Below are 20,217 nucleotides of genomic sequence, written 5' to 3'. Positions count from 1 at the left end.
GGCACAGGGATATTAGCTCGGTGCTTTGTGACAGCCTGGAGGGGTGGGATAGGGAGAGGGGGAGGGAGGGAGACGCAAGAGGGAAGACATATGGGAACATATGTATATGTATAACTGATTCACTTTGTTATAAAGCAGAAACTAACACACCATTGTAAAGCAATTATACCCCAATAAAGATGTTTAAAAAAAAAAAGTTATACATGGCAAATCCATAGCTAACCTAATACTCAGTGGTGAAAAACTGAAAGCTTTTATTCTGTGATCAGAGAGAACATAAAGGTGTCCACTCTAACCATTTTTATTCAGTATAGTACTGGAAGCTCTAGCCAGGGCAATTAGGCAAGAAAATGAAATTAAAGGCATCCAAATTGGAAAGGAAGAAGTAAACCTAGAGATGTGGGATAGGGAGGGTGGGAGGGAGGGAAATGCAAGAGGGAAGAGATATGGGGACATATGTATACGTATAACTGATTCACTTTGTTATAAAGCAGAAACTGACACACCAGTGTAAAGCAATTGTACTCTAATAAAAATGTTAAAAAAAAAGAAGTAAACCAGTGTCTGTTTGCAGATGACATGATCTTATATATAGAAAACCCTAAAGACACTATCAAAAATACTGTTAAATCTAATAAAGGAATTCAGTAAAGATGGAGGATACAAAATCAACAAACAATAATTATGTGTATTTCTATACACTAACAGTAACCTAGCTAAAAAAGACATTAAGAAAACAATTCCATTTACAATAGCATCAGTAAGAATAAAATACTCAGGAAAAAATGTAACTGAAGTTAAAGATCTGTACACTGAAAACTATAAAACATGGATGAAAGAAATCAAAGAAGACACAAATAAATGGTAAGATACCTCATGCTCCCTCATGGGTTACAGGGATTAATATTGTTAAAATGTCCAGTTTACCCAAAGCAATCTACAGATTCAATGAAATTTCTATAAAAATTCTAATGACGTTTTTTTACAGAAGAAGAAAAACAATCCTAAAATTTGCATATGACCACAAAAGACCCCACATAGCTAAAGTAATCTTGAGTAGGAAAAAAAATGCTGGAGGCATCACACTCCCTGACTTTGAACTATAATACAAAGCTATATTAATCAAAACAGTATAGTGTTGGCAAAAAAGAACAGACACATGGATTAATGGAACAGGAAGGTTCAGAGATCAACCATGCATATATTGTCAACTAATTTTCAACAAAGGTACCGAGAATATACAACAGGGAAAGGATAGTCTCTTAAATAAAAGGTGCTGGGAAAACTGAATATGCAATGTGAAAGAAAGAAACTGGACTCTTATCTAACATTGTATACAAAAATCATCTCAAAATAGATTAAATAATTAAACATAAGACCTAAACCATGTAACTCCTAGGTGAAAACATAGGGGAACATCTCCTTGACACTGGTCTTGGCAATGATATTTTGGAATATTTTTTCTAATTATTTTATTTTATTATTTTTTAAACATCTTTATTGGAGTATAATTGCTTTACAATGGTGTGTTAGTTTCTGCTTTATAACAAAGTGAATCAGCTATACATATACATATATCCCCAATATCTCCTCCCTCTCACTTCTCCCTCCCACCCTCCCTATCCCACCCCTCCAGGTGGTCACAAAGCAACTGTGTTTTTAGTGTCAGGTGCTTTGAGCTGATCTCCCTGTGCTATGTGGCTGCTTCCCACTAGCTCTCTATTTTACAGTTGGTAGTGTATATATGTCCATGCCACTCTCTCACTTCATCCCAGCTTGGAATTGACACTAAAAACACAGGTAACAAAAGCAAAAATAAACAAGTGGGACTACATCAAACTAAAAACTTTCTATACAACAAAGGAAACAATCAATAAAATAAAAGGTAACCTATGTAATGGGAGAAAATATATCTCATAATGGGTTAATATCCAACATATATAAGTAACTCAATACAACTCAAAGGCAAAACCACAAATAGCCTGATTTTAAAGTGGGCATAGAACGTGAATAGATATTTTTCCAAAGAAAACATACAAATGGTCAACAGGTATAAGAAAAGATGCTCAACATCACTAATCATCAGGTCAGGGAAGTGAAAATCAATACCACGACAAGATATCACCTCACACATGTTAGGGAAGCTATTACCAAAAAGTCAAAAGATAACAAGTGTTGGTAAGGATGTGGAGAAAAGGGAGCCCTTTTGGTGGGAATGTAAATTGGCACAGTCATTATGGAAAACAGATTCACAGTAACTCAGAAAACTAAGAATATAACTTCTGGGTATATTTCCAAGGGATACAAAATCCCTATCTCAAAGAGAAATCTGCAGTTCCATGTTCAATACAGCTTTAGTCAAAGTAACCAAGATATGGAAACAATATAAATGTCAGTCGGTAGATGAATGGATAAAGAAAATGTGATATATATATACTCTCACAGATTTGCTGAGAGTAGATCCCAAGTGTTCTTACCAGAAAAAAAAAAGAGTTCACTGTATGTAACAGTCACTTCACAATGTCTACATATATCAGTACATCATGTTGTACACATTAAATATATACATTTTTTATTTGTCAAAAATAATTTTTAAAAAAATGTTTAAAATTTTTCAAGTCAAATTAAGTACTCTTAAATGTTTTAAATAATTTAAATAGTATAATATTCAATATGTATATATTCAAATCTGTATTTAATAGTATAACTGTTACCAGAAAAACCTAGATGCCTCTGACACCAACTATACTTCCACTCTACCCCTAAGTCTTCTCCTTGTGTTTATTTTCATGGGCTCATCACCTGCTTAGACCTTGATAGAATTTAGGTTTGTATTAGTCAAATAGCCACAAAAGGAATACTTGGATCAGTTAAACCAAACCACCCAGAATTTACTTCTAAACTATTGTGTGCAGGGCCCTGTGCCCTGGGGATGGGGAGGGAGGCAGATGAATAACCAACAAGTAATGTGTAGATGTATAGATATTAACTGACTCTGCCAGAACCTTTAGAAGTTCACTTTTCTCTGAAATCTACTCATCTCCCAGAAAGGTCACAATATTTGATAGACATTCAGAAAAGCTATTTCAGGGTGGTGACCTGGCAAAATACTAGCTTTGGAGTCAGACGTGTTATGTTGTCTAGGCTATACCACTTGCTACTCTACTGGTAGGGTCTCACTCACTATCTGATCCTGTAAAACTGTACCAGTGCCCCAAATCTGGCCTGCTCCTTGTTTAGGGTTCTCCTGCAATATCTGCCTTGTATTTCTAACCTCTTCTAGTTCTTATCCAGGCTGAAGTATTCTCCTGTGGCTACTCATATGCCTCTTCCTTCCTACTACTGAACTACTGAACCACATCCCTTCCGTAACAATCCTCTGCCTTTTACCGGCTGACCTGTATACAAATGTTATAGAGTCCAGAGGCTGTGGCAAGGGAGAAATGGGGAATGACTGCTAATGGGTATGGGTTTCTTTTGGGGGTGATGAAAAATTTCTGGAACTAGATAGTGGTGATGGTTTTACAGCATCCTAAATGTACTGAGCTGTACACTTTAAAATGGTATTTTATGTACACTTTAAAATGGTTATGTGTATTTTATGTCAATATATAGAAGTATAGAGTATTGATTAAAGGGCTCTTGGAGTTTATCTAGTCTAACCTCTCCATCTTCTAAGGGAGAAAACTGCGACCTGGGAAAGAGAAAGGACTTGACTAAGGTCACAGAACTTAAGCAAGTCATTTTGCTCCTGTATAAGTTTTCATATCTACTATCACACTCTTGTAGGATGGGCTCCAGGTCTAAAGTACTTCTGTACCTCCTCAGTACCTACTTGATGATCATCTGTTGGAGGAATTAATTTATAACTAAGCACTTCATTCTACAGATGAGAAAACCATTATTAGTTCATTGCACACTGCCTGCCTCTGGATTCCCAGTCACCTTATTGAAGCACAGCCAACAACTCTATGCTGGACCCACTAATACCAACCACTTGCCATGGCAACAAGGCTACCCTCTGTCTGCAGCCTACTGACACTGCACTCTCCCTACTGGGCTGTACTTTCCCCCAGTGTGTACAGTTGGAAGGGTCCTCACTCATCTCACACCCTCAGCCAATCCCAACACACATGGGAAGGTGAACTTCTAGGACCTGGCCTCAGTTTAAGTTTACCTGACTGTACTGCAACTTCAGGGATACTGCTGGTCCTGTCTCATATGTAACACCATTACTAACTGTGCTCATAACAGTAAGCTATGCTTACCTAATATGTAACTGAATATGGGCATGGTTCTACTTCACACATGGGCCTCAGGCCCAAGCTCCACTACCTTAATAAGCTTATCAAAACAACTAAAGAGCTGGACTAATGGGCAGAATTTACAGGTCTAATATTATGGTTCTTTTCTGTAATATATCGTACAAAAGATGAATAGCAAAGTGTTCCACTATTTATTCTCTAATAAATAAGGACTAACTGCTGATGTACAGCCCCAGTAACATTATTATGCCTATTGGTAGAAGCCAGAGCAGCCAAGAATGTATAGTTACATATTTGGAAGGCTCATTAGTTAGCTTTGAGAGTCTGGCAATATCAGCATGTCCAGGTTTCCATGTAGCCCATGTCCTCACACAAGTGGCTGAATGGGGTGGAACAGAGCCTTGAGTGCCCAAATGGTCTCTGTGTAGCTAGATACACTTAGAAGTAACAGGAAGCTGATGCAGGGGACAGGACAAAAGCCCAGAGGCCTGGAGAACAATAGAGGCTTAGCAGACCTCATCTCATGCTTCAGAACTCTGAAAGGCCGCAGATAGAGTAGAGGGTCAGTGTATTCCCAGGGGATGGGGGGGTATAACAAGGCCACTACTTCTACTATTAATTCTGAAAGTTTGCTACTAATATCATGAATAGTATTATTGAGTACTTCCTAATGTGTCAGAACCTATTATCAGTACTTTTCTTGCATAATTCTGTTTAGTTCTCACAACAACTTAATGAGGTAGGTACTATTATATCATCAAATTACAGATGAGGTCACTGAAACACAGAAAGTACATGTGACTTGCCCATAACTACATTATTGTTAATAAATGGGAAGGCTATGATTTTAATCCAGAAAGATTATCTGCAGAGCTAGTGCTCTTAGCCACTTATACCTTCTCATGAGTAGGAGTTCTAGCAAGACAGATTTCAGTTCAATCTAAGGACAAACTCTCTCAGAACTGTCCTGAACTACAACAAGTGGTCTGAAGATGTAGGAAGCCACCTAACAGTGGAGGTATAAAAGCAGAGACTGAATGACCACTTGGGAAGCAGGGATATTTTAGGCGCATTCAAACATCAGCAAGGAGGCTGAACTAGATAACTTTTAAAATCTCCCCAAGACCTAAAATTTCCTGGCTATGTGAGTCAACAACAACTGCTCACAGGCCATTTTAAGAAGAATCAACAAATCCAGGCCTTTTGGCTGGATCCAATCCAACAAAGTCCAATCAAACACAAACTTAAGCCAGAATGACCTTCCTTATGCAGGGCCCAGGGCCCATGGACCAAGGGTCACAGAGAATGACTCTTAGAGCCTTAATAAGAACAATACACTGATAACATACTGATGCTGAAGGCTTTTCATTGATGATCCATGTTAGCAAATAAAAGGCTCATAAGACATATTATTAGTACAAGTGAGATTCAGGGAGAATATTTATGCTGTTTAAAAGAAAATCCTTGAAACTAACACACCATTGTAAAGCAATTATACCCCAATAAAGGTGTTTAAAAAAAAAAAAAAAAGAAAATAATGTTTACAAGCATCTTCAAACAGAGCAAAAACTCCTAGTAGGCAATGTGGTGTCACAGAAACAACATTGAGCTAACAACCTGAAGGGCTAATTTACAGATCTGGTTCTGCTCTGCAACTTTAACTTGCTACAGAACCTTAGATAGGTCATGTCCCATCTTGGAGCCTCAGTTCCCTTATCTCCTGTCTGCAATGGGGATGAGAAGGGCTAATGATGAGAGGCTTTTGTGAGACAGGATATGTCAAGTGATTTCATAAAGGTTTAAAGAAAGTCCTTAACTAATGAAAGGAATTATCATAAAAAACAGGTTTCTTCATTATGACATCTGTTTAGCTAGTAAAAGTAATGAGAGGATGTGATTCCAGGCTGGGGAAGTATTCTTTTTAATTGAGCTTTGCTAGAACTGTGGAGAGTCTGGTAGTAAGGAGGGGCTCAAAAAACACTCGGTTGTAATAGCAGTAATGCTGAGAGTGATGAAAATACTTCCAGACTTTCTTTCCCTCTTTCCCTTTCCATCCCTTCCCTCTCCTTCCCTCCTCTTCCCTCCCCCGTGGGCTCACTCTACTCCTTCATCCCCCACCCTCTGTCCATGTCATGATTCAGTTCCTATCTTGTATTTAGCAAGGCCAAGAAAGCTGATGAAGGTATTTTACTGTTCAGGGGCAATTTCATCTTCTAGGTCTTCTGCTGCTGGGCGGGGGGCAGTGGGTGGGTGGTGGGATGGGTGGTTGTGAAGTGGTGATGGTGGAAGGAAAGGAGAGGTAGGAAAGTTAGTTACCCCAAATGTCTTCTTCAACTATTATTAACAAAGAACTCCAGGCCCCCACCACCTCAAATGGATTTCTCCTTGTATAATTGCGTCTTCTACCAGCAAAGAGGGGAAAAAAGCAAAGTGAAACAAGAAAACTCGTCATTTATGAAGTAGAAAAGGCCTTCCTTTCACCTTTAAGGAAGTCACCTGAAATTATGATAGGCTTTGGTTTTGCCTTCTCCAGCACCATCCCTACAGAAGGATCAAGGGGAAAGCACCTTAGATGTGCCACTTTAGATGTTCTGTTATATAAAAAATCCTACCTTCAGCTTTCCTCTCAATGCCTTAATACCTCATCCAAAGACAGCCATGTCAGTCCAATGTCTTATGTGAGGAAACAGAAATTAATCTAAGTGAATATGCCTGTCAGCTCTAGTTGTTTCTGTTCCAAAGCTGGAGGGTTGTATTTGTGGATGGGGTAGGGGAATGAGGCAGGGAATAGTCTCCAATCTGCCCCAATCAAGAAAGAGAAATGGAGGCTAGAAGTAAAGCTCTTGGAAAAATAATAAAGTCCAAAGGGAAGAGAATGGTTTGGTCAGTTGTCCCTATGTTATATAACTCCATTGGATGGCATCTCATGACTATTGAGTGTTCTGAGTTCAGTCAGTCATTGCAAGAACCTAAGGGAGGCAGCCCCATCTTGAACCAGTAAGTGCTGCGCAGGGGTTAGAATTCTAGCTCTCTGAGGCTGGCAGAGATTCAGTGCTCATCCTAGTCCTGGCATATTGTGGTCCCAACCCAGCATGCACCTGAGTTTGGTACTTACTTGGACAGCAGCTCACCTGACCAGATGCACTGCTCTGGAGAACAAGTTGTTTCAATAACTGAAGATTGGTAAGACCAAGTAAGAGAAGGGAAGATAAGAGAGAAACAGGTACACTCTAAAGCCAAACTTGGTATACTTGGAGATTTCACAGCTACTCTAAGATGTTTCCAGATCCCTCTGAGGAGGTCAAGTAAGGGAAAGGCTGGCCCTTGCAGAGTCATAAAGAGGTCTGGAGACTAGCAGCCTAGATAATATTGCCAACAAACCTGGTTCTTAGCCGGGGGTACTTTGGCCCTAGGCTAGTCCGGAAACTTGCCATCAGTAAGTAGGATCTAAGAATCCTGTCATCTTGGAACTGGAACTGGAGGACAAATAAGAGCCAAAAGAGAACTGCCAGGGCCAAGCTATCATGAGCAGGTGGCCTTGACAGTACCAGGGACATTCCTTTGCTTGGTAGCTTCCTTCTTCACTGATCTGACCCTCTGCCTTACTTGTGGTCTCTCCCCTTCAAGAAAGCCAACCCAATCTTCAAGCTTCCCTCAGGGTAAAAGCAAGTCTAATCTCTCATGGGGGCATAGACTTCAGAGTTGCTAAAGTCCTTTCACATGAACTAGCTCTTTTGAGCCCCACAATGGTCATGGGGAATGCAGAAGGCACTGGATTGTGAGCCCCAAGAAGCTTAGGCTTTAGGTACTACTCTGAATGACCTGGATCTCTGAAGAAAATAGTCTGTCTTTGCTCTGGTTTTCAGCTATAACCTCTCTGCCCTGCTCTACTAGCCTTAGAATTCTCTATATGAGAGAGGGCAAATTGTGCCATATCAAACTGTATCATGCTATTCAAATATCAGGGTCCGATATTTAAGGAATATCAGGGCTCACAGCCCCGTTTTACAGGTGAGAAAAATAAAACGTTCGAAGATATGAAGAAATTATTTTAAAGATCACACTGCTCACAAGTACTTGAATATAAGATGTGAAGTCAGTTCTATCTGATTCTCAGGCCAGTGCCCCAGAATTCAAAATAGTTCCTAAGGGGCATGAAGTCACTGTAGAGGACCAGCTAGCTCCAAGCAAATGGAGGTGCTAAGTACATATGTTTGCAGCTCTCCCTTTCCATGGTATTTAGTGTTTCTTTCCACCTTTTTCCCTCATCTACCGTTTTTTTGTTTGTTTGTTTGTTTGTTTTTGGTTTCGCTTACTTCATTTCCTTGCTTCCTTCATGGTCCCTTCTCTCCTCCAAATCATTCTCAGGCAAAAGTTTGATATCAATAATTAACACTTCAGTATGAATAGGCTGAAGGCTTCTCCTCTCTTCTCTGGAGTCTGGATCCTAAAGCAAAGTTGTAATTATAAAATGAAAGGCGATTAATTTGGTTATTTGTTTTTTGATATTTCGCAAAAAAAAAAAAAAAAAATGGGTGGAAGATCTAAATAGACATCTCTCTAAAGAAGACATACAGATAGCCAAAAAGCATATGAAAAGATGCTCACGCTAATTATTAGAGAAATGCAAATCAAAACTACAATGGGGTACTACCTCACACCAGTAAGAATGGCCATCATCCAAAAATCTACAAACAAAAAATGCTGGAGAGGGTGTGGAGAAAAGGGAACCTTCTTGCACTGTTGGTGGGAATGTAAATTAATACAGCCACTATGGAGAACAGTATGGAGGTTCTTTAAAAAACTAAAAATAGAACTACCATATGACCCAGAAATCCCACTCCTGGGCATATACCATAATTCAAAAAGATTCATGCACCCCAGTGTTCATTGCAGCACTATTTACACTAGACAAGATATGGAAACATCCTAAATGTCCATCAACAGACGAATGGATAAAGAAGATGTGGTACATATATACTGTGCAATACTGCTCAGCCATAAAAAAAGAACAAAATAATGCCATTGGCAGCCACATGGAATGACCTAGAGATTCTCATACTGAGTGAAGTAAGTCAAACAGTAAAAGACAAATATATGACATTGCTTATATGTAGAATCTAAAAAAAGGGGTACAAATGAACTTATTTACAAAACAGAAGTAGAGTCATAGATGTAGAAAACTTATGGCTACCAGGGGATGAGGGGAGAGGGATAAATTGGGCGATTGGGATTGACATATACTCACTACTATATATAAAACAGAAGAACCTGCTGTATAGCACAGGGAACTCTATTCAATACTTTGTAATGGCCTATATGGGAAAAGAATCTAAACAAAAAGAGTAAATATATGTATAACTGATTCATTTTGCTGTACACCTGAAACTAACACAACATCATAAATCAACTATACTCCAATAAAATTTTAAAAATTTAAAAAACTAAAATAAAATGAAAGGCTCTGATTCCTAATAAAGAGCATCCTGGCTTTAGAGAAATAGTGGGAGAGACATATTTAAGGAGATGAGCCTGGGGCCTGGATATTTACACCTCAGGAATCTCCCTACTCAATTGACACAGGTAGCTCTGTAGAGATCAAAAATAAACTGTCTCTTAATTTAGAGTGTAGCTGATCAAAGGACAGGAGGACACAGCTTCTGAGCTGAACTGCTTCTTTACACAACCTTGTGTCATCTTCCTGGTGGTACCCACTGGCTGGTGCCTCACAGAGACAGCCTTACCACCTGGGGATGGGGTGTTACCACCCTCTACTCAATAGCTGTAGTGCAAAGCCAAATCCTTTCTTCTCCACTGGAAAGGTCCATCAAACCAATTTGATATACTATTCTAACTGGATGCAGGCACTTAACAGATGATCTTGGTTATAGAATCATGGAAGAAGCTCAAACTGGTGCAGAAAGGGCCTTTAGAAACCACCTGGTCCAATTCTCTGAATTGTTAGTTGAGACTGAGGCCCAGAAAAGAAAGGTCCCTGCCTGACATCCCCGAGAGAATAAGCAGCAGAGCTGGCCCTTAAACTCAGACCTCTGTCTTCCCAGCCCAATGCTCCTGCTACCTTCACTGTGTTCTTCTTGTGTGGAAATCTCTAAAGTGTTTCCTCTCTCTATCCCCAAGGAGCCCTATCATTCCCTACTCCTCCACAGAGAAGTCCTCCTGTTCAACACACACAAACTGATCGTTGATACACCTACATAGCACATTTCCAATAGAGAAGGGCCACCCAATCTTAAAAGGCTAGAAATATTTCTGGCCAAAGCTCCCTATTCATATGCCTCTCCTGCCCTCTTAGCATCATTCACCTACTCTTTCACTCCTCTAAGGCAAAAGCCTCAACAAAGGTCACCTTGCAACTCAGATCTCACTGGATCTGAGTTCTAATCCTAGTCAAGGCAAGGGAAGGATAGTTTTAGGTCCCTTAACCTAAGTACTGACATGCTCAACTGATCAGTCCAGTCCACCATACTCAGAGAATACCATTCTCAGTGAGGGAGTCTGGTTTCTTGCTTAAGGCCCTGGCCTACTTTGCTTTGTCCCTGTCCTATTGTAGAAGAGAAAATGTCTCTGAAAGGCAATGGTACCTATTTGTATTTAGGCCAGGAGGTATCAGACTCCATTGCTGGCTGGATCTCTAACAGGAATGGTACACACAAGGCTTGAGCCCTCAGACCCTTTGCCCTGTGGCTCATATCCTAGAGATTGGCAACCAGTCTTCATGTCCTCCAGAAATGACCACCCTGAGTTAATCTAAGGGATCAAACCCATTCTGGGAACAGAATTAAAGAAAAAAATGTCAATTCTCTCATTCAGCACTAAGGCATTCCCAAATCAAGTTCTTCAGAGAAGACTCACTTCTGAAAACCAAAAAAGAAACCCATGGGCATCTGAGTATGGTTTTTATGGTGACTCTCTAATAAGCAGGACAAGGTTCCTGGGAGGAGGCCTCTCAAGATGCCAGACACCCTCAGCCCTTGTCTACCTGGCTCAAGGTTGTAGCTTTGCTAAGTGCTGGACAGTCACTTTTGTTCAAAGATTAGTAAATACTGGTAAGGAGATAGTAACAGCAGTAGTAATAATAAGAAGAAAAAGATAAGAGGTTTACCCTGACTCATAATTACATCTATAATGACAGAAAAAGAAATATATGCATATACAAATATATATATACACAATTATCATGATTTTCCAAAATGTCATACTTCCCAAAGAGCCTCAGAAACAGACCTTATCTCCAAGCACTCAATCAGTCATGGTCTTTCTCTCCTCAAGTCATCAAGATCACCAAGATAGTGTAGACATCGTACCAGGGAGGACCAAACTGATCCCTAAATGAACCTAGGGGTTAGCTACACAGAGCAAAACAGACCCTAGGCCTCAGATCATAGTCTTAAACTCAGGCAGCCAACCAAATTTCCAATTCATGTTATGGATCAAGAGCAAGGCCTTGGAAGGAAAGCTCCATCATGAAGCGAACAATTCAGAGTGACTTCTACTGGTGCCAGCTCTTAAATATCATCTGCCTAGTGCAAAAAGCAACATGCTTAAAGAAATTGGTTTAGACTACAACATAAGGGCTAACAGCCTTAATCAAGAAAGTACTTTAGGCTTTGCTGACAGATGCCCGCCAGGTTCGCCAAAGTCCAGGATAATTTAATTATAATCCTGCCTGGAGGCTGGGGGATAGACTGTATGACCCTCATGGTTGTTTTCAATTTGGGGATTCTGAGAGAGACCTACAGGGTGACCTACTTGACTATGGAGGAAATCACCTGGGTCAGGCACCAGCCATATTTAAGGTTATCTCTGAGCTGGGTGACTCCATATTAAAAAAAAAAAAGAAAATTCCCCACCAATTAGACAAAGGATGTACTGGATAATGTCATCCAAAGTGTGTACATAGTGAGAAGCCATTAAGATGGATCATGTGAATGCAAATGAGTGCTAATAATACCATTTGAAACTCTAGTATGAAGGAGAGAAATTTCTGTAATCCAGGGAGAAATGTCCTCCCTGCTAATGTCATCCTCAATTCACAGATCCTGTAATGAGTCAACTCTAGCATCACAAATAAGACTTTCTGCATAGATGGTTAAGGCTAGAGGTCTTTGTCCACCTGAAGCTTGAATGGATAAAACAAGGGCTGGCATGTCTGAACTCAACTCAAGAAATCAAAACACAGTTTCCATTAGCCTGAAATGGGAGGTAGGTCCTCAAGTGTTAACAGTCTTGTTAGCAGCCCATGCATACCTTTTCCTGACTGTTCTGTAGCCCAGAAAGCACAGGATTAAGATTCAAGAGGGGGTAACATCACTAAAAGTGGCAGATTAGGATGCACAAAGAATCAGGCCCTCTACTGAAACAACCTTTAGCTGGCAAAGACAGACAGACCAACATTTTCAGAATTCGGGAATCTAATCCGAAACTTACAGGAACCAAGGAACCCTTTTATAAAAAAATTTTATTGGAGTATAGTTGATTTACAATGTCGTGTTAGTTTCAGGTGTACAGCAAAGTTCATCAGTTATACATATACATGCATCCACCTTGTTTTAGATTCTTTTCCCATATAGGTCATTACAGATTATTGAGTAGAGTTCCCTGTGCTATATAGTAGATCCTTATTAGTTATCTATTTTATATATAGCAGTGTTTATATGTCAATCCCAATCTTCCAATTTATCCCTCTTGATGCAGAAAAGGATGGCTAAAATTTGGTAAGTGAATTTTGAAGTATTTTTGCTAATTTGTCTACCATTCCTGATTCCCCAGCCCCTAAGAGAAAGGTGGCCCACATTCCTCCTGCAGGTTGCTGATGCCAAGGGACTAAAGACCTTGTTCTTAAAATGTTGTGGCTGTGTGTTTTGATCTGCTTGGTCCTTGAGGGCTAAGCACAGAGACTGGCCTTTGTCTTGTACCCCCTACCCCCTAAGGCTAAATTGGCTTTAGAGGTTGTGACTGCCTCTGTTGAAAGACTTAAAGACATACACTGCCCATGTTCACCCAGGGCAAGGGATAGTAGAAGGGGCAAGCAGCAAATGAATCCAATACCACAGGAAGGAAGAGACTGAGGAAAAAGTTTCTTGGGAGAATAAAGACTTAGAAGGGCCACTGTGCATACGGAGGAAGTCAGAGTGCAACACACATGCCCTGGACCAGATGCATGCTCAGAAAAAGCCTGAGCAGATTGTAGGCTTGCACTTCTGGAGAATCTGAAGGTTCCATGAAATCAGGAGAGTAGGAGAAGAAGACTAAGGCAGAGCTGTGGGCAGCCTGGATTAGTGTTGAAGCTCTGAGCCAAGTTGCTCTGAGCTCTGAGCTCAGAGCTCCCCAGCTCTGAGCCAAGTTGCAAAGACCAGGATAGTAGTTTGTTTGTTTTGGCTCCAAGTATCTAAAAGCAATCTCTGTCAGGTCACTGGCTGACCAATGACATAATGGAATAGAGATTTCCATTACCACACATGACAAAGAAGGCAGTCTTTGCAAAAAAAAAAAAAAGATTTGGAAAAGTCACTAAACAAATGGACAACTGTATCCCTCAATAAACAATAGCAACAAACTCTGGGGAAGGAGGAGAATCTTATTTCCAGAGTTATCACACTATAATATTCAAAATGCCCAGTTTTCAACACAAAATTACAAGGCATACAAAGAAACAGGAAATTATGGCCCATTCATAGGAAAACAGTAAACTGACAGAAACCATACCTGAAGAAGTCTAGACATTGTACTTACTAGACAAAGACTTTAAATCACCTGTCTAAAGTAAGATTCAGGAGGCCTGGGTTCAAGTACTAGCTTTGTCACTAATTCCCTACATGAGTGAGAAAGTCAATTGCATTCTCTGAGCCTATGTTTCCTCAGGATTTATAAAATGAAGAAATTAGGATGAGCAGTGGTCACAAGCTGGGGTTACAATTTAGCCTGCTGATATGTTCAGTTTATTCTTCACAGTGTTTCTTTTAAAAATGTGAATTACTGGTCAACATTTTAAAAATATGAATAAAATCCAATTCCTGGCTTTTCTTGAAAAATCTGGAAGATCTGAGTTCACTGGACTTCCCTACTTCCTATAACCTATTCCACCAATGAGAACCATCCAAGTCACTTTTGCTCCCTTTATATAGGGCATAGATTTCCCAGCTGGATACTCCCACATAACCCTGGTACCAGACTGCTTTACTCATGTAAGTTACCTGCCTGGTCCTGTAAACATCTAAGTCAGCTACTCCTGGCCAAGATGGGTCTTTCCAGCTGTAAATCTATTGTGAGTAGGGTTTCATACAGGTGAAAAAATGTCCCCAAGTGCAAACAAAAACAGACACTATATAATTAAAAGCCAAGTAACACTCTGGATCAGTGGGCTTCTCTATGAACAGTAGAGGTTTAATTTCTGTTACATCTAATCTGTACAACTGTAAGGAATGATGGTAATGACCTGATTAGCTCATCCTTTCATCTCCTGCATCCATGTAGTCCAGAAACCAGGGAAATCTAGAATTTGAAGAAACAAGGACAATACGTTCTGATGGCATCTGAGTAGGCTCTTTATTTTCTGAACAAACCCATATCTTGTCCCTCAGGCCTCACCTACCACTGACAATAGCAGGTTGTCATGTATTCTGTACAGAGCCTGCCCTCAAGTGGGTAGTAAGCTGTCCCCAGGCCATGGTCCAAAGTCAGAGCAAAGGACAATTTTTACATGGTGATAAAAGAAATGGACCTGGGGCTTCCTTGGTGGTGCAGTGGTTGAGAGTCCGCCTGCCGATGCAGGGGACACGGGTTCGTGCCCCAGTCCGGGAATATCCCACATGCAGCAGAGCAGCTGGGCCTGTGAGCCATGGCCGCTGAGCCTGCTCGTCCAGAGCCTGTGCTCCGCAGCGGGAGAGGCCACAACAGTGAGAGGCTCGCGTACCCCCAAAAAAAAAAGAAATGGACCTGAATGATTTGGAGTTAGGGCCAGCATGCAAAAGGAGGGCCACCACAGGGATGGGATTTTCTACTTAGAGACACAATCATATCCCAGCAGTCTGCTCTCAGCTCCCAAAGGGGAAACTGGCCCAGGAAAGCAGCTGAAGATGTCAACAGTTAGATGTGAGGACTAATGTTCAGCAAGCTGTAATTCACTTAACCTGACCATTTGCTGGGAAGGTAAATCAACTCCTGTATTGCCCTTGTGAAGTCATATTCCCAGTACAGAAGAAAGAGACTTTCAGAACACACACACATACATGTATATACATACAGAATGAAATTCTGAACAATAGGAGAGGCAGATATTTGACTGAATAGAAGATACATAAACCCAGCAATTTCTTGTACAGTAACCAAAGTGGTATCACACTTCCTATTTACAGGTATCCAGCATACCTCAGGTTACAAAGGATTTTTAAAAGACTTAATTATCCCCATTTTACAAGGAGGAAAACTGGGCTTCAAAGATGTACAGGAAGCTGCTCAAGCTGCATACTCAGCAGACTGAGGCAAGAATCTGGGTTTCTCAGATTCACATTGGTTTTAAACCTGATTAACAACAGGTATGACTAGCTTGGATAGAACAGCATTAAGTACCCTGGATTATCCATCCTAGGGCTGGGATGTTCACACAGCAATGAGTCTTCCAGATAGGAAATGGAGATGCTCCACTATATCAGTGACCAATTTGGTCCAGTGATCCACAAAGGTGTCCGGTTGGTATAGAGTTAGGAGGAAAGTCTTTTCTTTGCCATTATACTTTCATGTTATATGCCAAATAACCTAAGGATGATATTCTCAAGGAGCTACTGAATCTTAGCTCAGGATGAGTCTGGATAAACAAGGGAACTATACAACATATAGGTACAGCCTCTCAGGAAACCACCTATCTACCTATCAATAACATCAGTACTAATGAAGATTCAACAGTTCAGTGTGACTCATCGCTATGTCTTACCTAGACATTGTCAGAGCTTGAATAGATTCTAGAGAATGCTTCAGAGGTGAAGGAGAAACTAAAAGCAAATTATCATATGTCAAATGTTTTAGAGAGCCAAATTAGAACTCAGGTCTCTCATTTTCTAATATATCTAGCACTGCTTGCACAATACCATTCTACCCTCAACCAAAATCAGTGTAGAAGAATGGAAATAGCAATTCTACTTTTAAATATCTACTAGAAAAGAGCCTACATAACTTCCATCATTCAGTTCCTTGAGGAACACACAATCTTACCAGAAATGTAAACCTACACATAAATGCTCATTCATGAGAATTGTAAGGTCTAACTTGGAGTCAATTTTCACATCATTCATGCAACAGTTTAACCCCATTTCTTTTTACTGGTGACACCACAACAGCTGGCCACTAAGGTTGCATGGTACTCTCCTTTAGAGATCTGAAGACCATTCAACTATTAAAAAAAAAAAAAGGTTTGCAATGATCAAATGCTCATTCTGAATACAATCTGAGGCAACATGGAATGCTATCTTAGTTCCTCAAAGAATAAACACTGGTAAAATAGAATAGAATATTGGAGCTGGTATAATAGAATATTGGAGCTCTAACTTATGATTTAGGCTCTGTCATTAATGCTCCTGGTCTACTGTCACAGTCCTCAGTCTCGATATGTGTTATCTGATAGAGCAACTAGCCACATGTGGCTAATGAACACTTGAAATGTGACCAGTATGAATTGAGATGTGTATAGAAACACATCAGATTTCAAAGACTTAGTAAAATATATTATTAAAAAATTTATAGTGATATTATATTGTATCATAATATTTTAGATATATTAGGTTAAGTAAAATACATTAAATTAATTTCACTGTATCTTTTTAACTTTTTTAGTGTGGCTACTAGAAATTTTTAAATTATATTTGAGATTTGCATTTGTAGCTCACATTATATTTCTTTTTTTAAAAATATTTATTTATTTATTTATTTAATTTGGCTGTGTGGATCTTAGTTGCGGCATGCAGGATCTTCATTGTGGCATGTGGGATCTTTAGTTGCAGCATGAGGGCTCTTAGCTGCAGCAAGTGGGATCTAATTCCATGACCAGAGATCGAACCCAGGCCCCTGAATTGGTAGCACAGAGTCTTAAACACTGGACCACCAGGGAAGTCCCTCACATTATATTTCTATTGGACTATACTGGCCTAGGCCAAATCGTTCTCAACATCAAAGACTCTGATTTAACTAGCCTAGAGCCTGGGTTTTAGTGTTGTTGTTTTTTTTTTTTTTTAAGATTCCAAGTCAATTATTTCATTGTGAAGCCAGGATTGAGAACCACTAGGCTAGACTCTATACTATGCATGCCTGGCCCAGCCAATGGTCTTCTCAAAGGTCAGCTTCAGCCCATCCAACAGGCTGCTGGGGCTGTGTGATTGGAAAAACACTCCTCCTGGACTTGGATGTAGGAAAATCAATGCCAGTTCATTGATATTCTGAAGCTTGATTCTGTCATTCACCTCCTGGGGTCATTCTGCCTTGCTCAATATTTTGTCCCACCCCTTGAATTACAGTTTATTATAAAAATGACATTTCACTATAGGTGAAATACATGCAGATGTGGATGATTTTGTCACTGGGTGCAGTTTAATCCTTCTTTTAAAGGGGGGGCTGTCAGCCTAAGACACACAAGCTGTATGTGTACGGGGCCTCTTGTTAGTTCCAAAGGCCCATGGTTATTGATGTGTTCTTTCTAACTACCCCTGGGACCAGTTCATCAACCAACAAAGCTGAGCTTGGACACACAGCATGTGGAAACTCTGATGGAAGACTCCATATAGGTAGAGGAGAAAGGACTGGATATTTCATTAAGAAATTCTCAGGATAGAGGGGATGAGAGGCTATTTTGTCTACTTCCTTGCTTCTGAGCAGTGCCCTCACCTAAATTGCTCTAACTGGATAACAGTGCTTCCTACATTTGCAGCCCTCCAAGGAAAGAGGCCTCTTTCAACCACTATGAACAGCCTTGATACATAGACCTTATTGGAGTTAATAAGGTGGAGGTGGTGGTGGTGATGATGAGGATAATGATAATGATAAAGCAAGTTACCATTTGCTAAGTACCCACTATGTGCCAAGCACTGTGTCGGATTCTTTACTCACATAGTGATCTCATTTAATCCTCATAAAACGTCTCCTATTCCTATTTTTCAGATGAGGAAATAAGGCTCAGGAAAGATAAAAGTCTTGCCAAAAGCCACAGAGCTAGGAGGTAGTAAAGCTGAAACTGCATCTGCATCTCAGATTATCTGATTCCAAATGCCCTGCTCCTTCCTTCATGTCACACTTCTATCCTTCTTATCCTGAGACCCTTCATTCTCCAAGGGCCCAAGCCACTCTGATCTTTTGTTTGGGGTCAGGACATCAGTCTTATATTACAAAAGAAACTAACAAAAGATGATAGGCTGTGGTAAGGATGGTCATAAGACATCCTGATGTGGCTTTGGTACTTGTATTGCCACAAATCTGTTTTAATGTACATTATTTAATTCACTGTGATATCCCCTGTCATGAAAGAATTGCCAACACCATTTTGCATACGGGGAAAATCAGAGCTCACAATTGCCAAACAGCTGATTCTAGCTCATACCTCCAAGGATGGCCAAGAGCTGGAACACCAGGCCAATGTTCTTTCCCCATTAGCATCCTGCTAATGGGTGACCCAGAGGAAGTGGAAACTGTTAGGGAGCCCCTTCCCAAGAGCCCCTTCTTTTAATGGCCAGGTTTTTCATGGTACAATGTCAAAGGGGTCAAGGCCTTGCCAGCACTATCAAGCTGCCTGCTTCCCACCCTGGACACATCTTAGTCCCCAGCCACCTTGCAAAAAGTAAGATTTGCAATGAGTAAACTCCAACCCCTGGGAGGGTAGAGAGCCCAGACGCTTACATTCACAGCTGTAGACAATCATAAGACAACACGCAGGGGTGTTCACACTTCCCTAAATGAGAGAAAGGGGGCAAAGGAAGCAGAGAGGAGTGGGGAGGGGAGAAAGAGGGTGGGAAGAGATCTATAAAAAGAAAGGATAAAATAAGAGGAGGCAAGGAAAAGAAAGAAAGCAGAAAAGAGAGAGAAGAAAGGTAAAATTTCACAGCAATATAGAGTTAAAAGCGTCTTCAAAACCATCAAGGCAAAAAGGAAAGTGATTTGTGCAAAGTCACAGTGGGTAGAAGGTGGGAGGCAGGAGGTGGGGATTGTTAAAATAAACAAGATAAAAAAGTCTCAAAACTAGAAGGGCAAAGATTAAAGGAAGCCCAGGCCCTGGGTAGGTGACCAAACACATGGGGAAAAATGTGAGGAGCCACAAGAAGGGGAAGGAGGAGAACAAGGGCTGGTGAAGGGGAGGCCAGGGGCAAGTAGCCAAGGAGACAGGAGAGGAGAGTGAAGGCTGACACTCACCCTCACAAAGCTGGCAGGAAACCATCCCTCCTCATCGTCGATCTGGCCCCACCACCAATCCTTGTTGGAAGCATCCAAGACTTTGATGACGTCGCCAGCCTTAAATGCCAACTCCCGGTTGGCCATGGTGACGTGATCCCATACTGCCTCAGCACTAACGATGGAATCTCCAGTGATCAGCTTAGGAGACAAAATAAGAATGTGTTCAGTCCACACGTCTAGCTACCTTACTTGCCCCCCTCCCCAAATCTCTACTACTTATGGAAAAACTCACATATTAGTGATGAAGGGTAGGGTGATGGAGATGACATTGGGAGAGCAAGCTCCACTGGACTACAAGACAAATAATACTATCAACTCTCCATTAGCCAGTGGGTAGAATGACCCAGAATGTGTATATGGACTACACAGGCCTCATGATTTTATCCCTACTCAAGATCTCCTTCCCTAGAGAAGAAAAAGCTCCAATCCATTCTCCTTGGTACCTCGAGGCAGCCCTGGAGCTGGAATGGGCAGAGAGTCTGAAACCAATGGCTAAAATGAGGCT

General features: G+C 40.6%; 1 protein-coding gene across 3 annotated transcripts in view; it reads right to left on the bottom strand.

The window, feature by feature from the left end:
- The window catches only part of ARHGEF9 (Cdc42 guanine nucleotide exchange factor 9), a 353,894-nt gene that overhangs the window by 149,353 nt on the left and 184,324 nt on the right, over positions 1–20,217 (bottom strand). For 2 of the 3 annotated variants that reach the window (XM_024757239.1, XM_024757240.1), the window contains exon 1: positions 19,671–19,811. In XM_024757239.1, coding sequence (XP_024613007.1) covers positions 19,671–19,796 — 126 coding nt within the window. In that variant the 5' untranslated portion in view covers positions 19,797–19,811. Of the gene's footprint in view, positions 1–19,670; positions 19,851–20,217 lie in introns of those variants that run through there. The other variant, XM_024757237.1, reaches the window with a different exon arrangement.

Source organism: Neophocaena asiaeorientalis, unplaced genomic scaffold (assembly GCF_003031525.2).
Source record: "Neophocaena asiaeorientalis asiaeorientalis breed wild unplaced genomic scaffold, Neophocaena_asiaeorientalis_V1.1 scaffold360, whole genome shotgun sequence".
NCBI lineage: Eukaryota > Metazoa > Chordata > Mammalia > Artiodactyla > Phocoenidae > Neophocaena > Neophocaena asiaeorientalis.
Note: the sequence above shows the minus strand (reverse complement) of the source record. Positions and strands in the feature narration are given on the sequence as shown.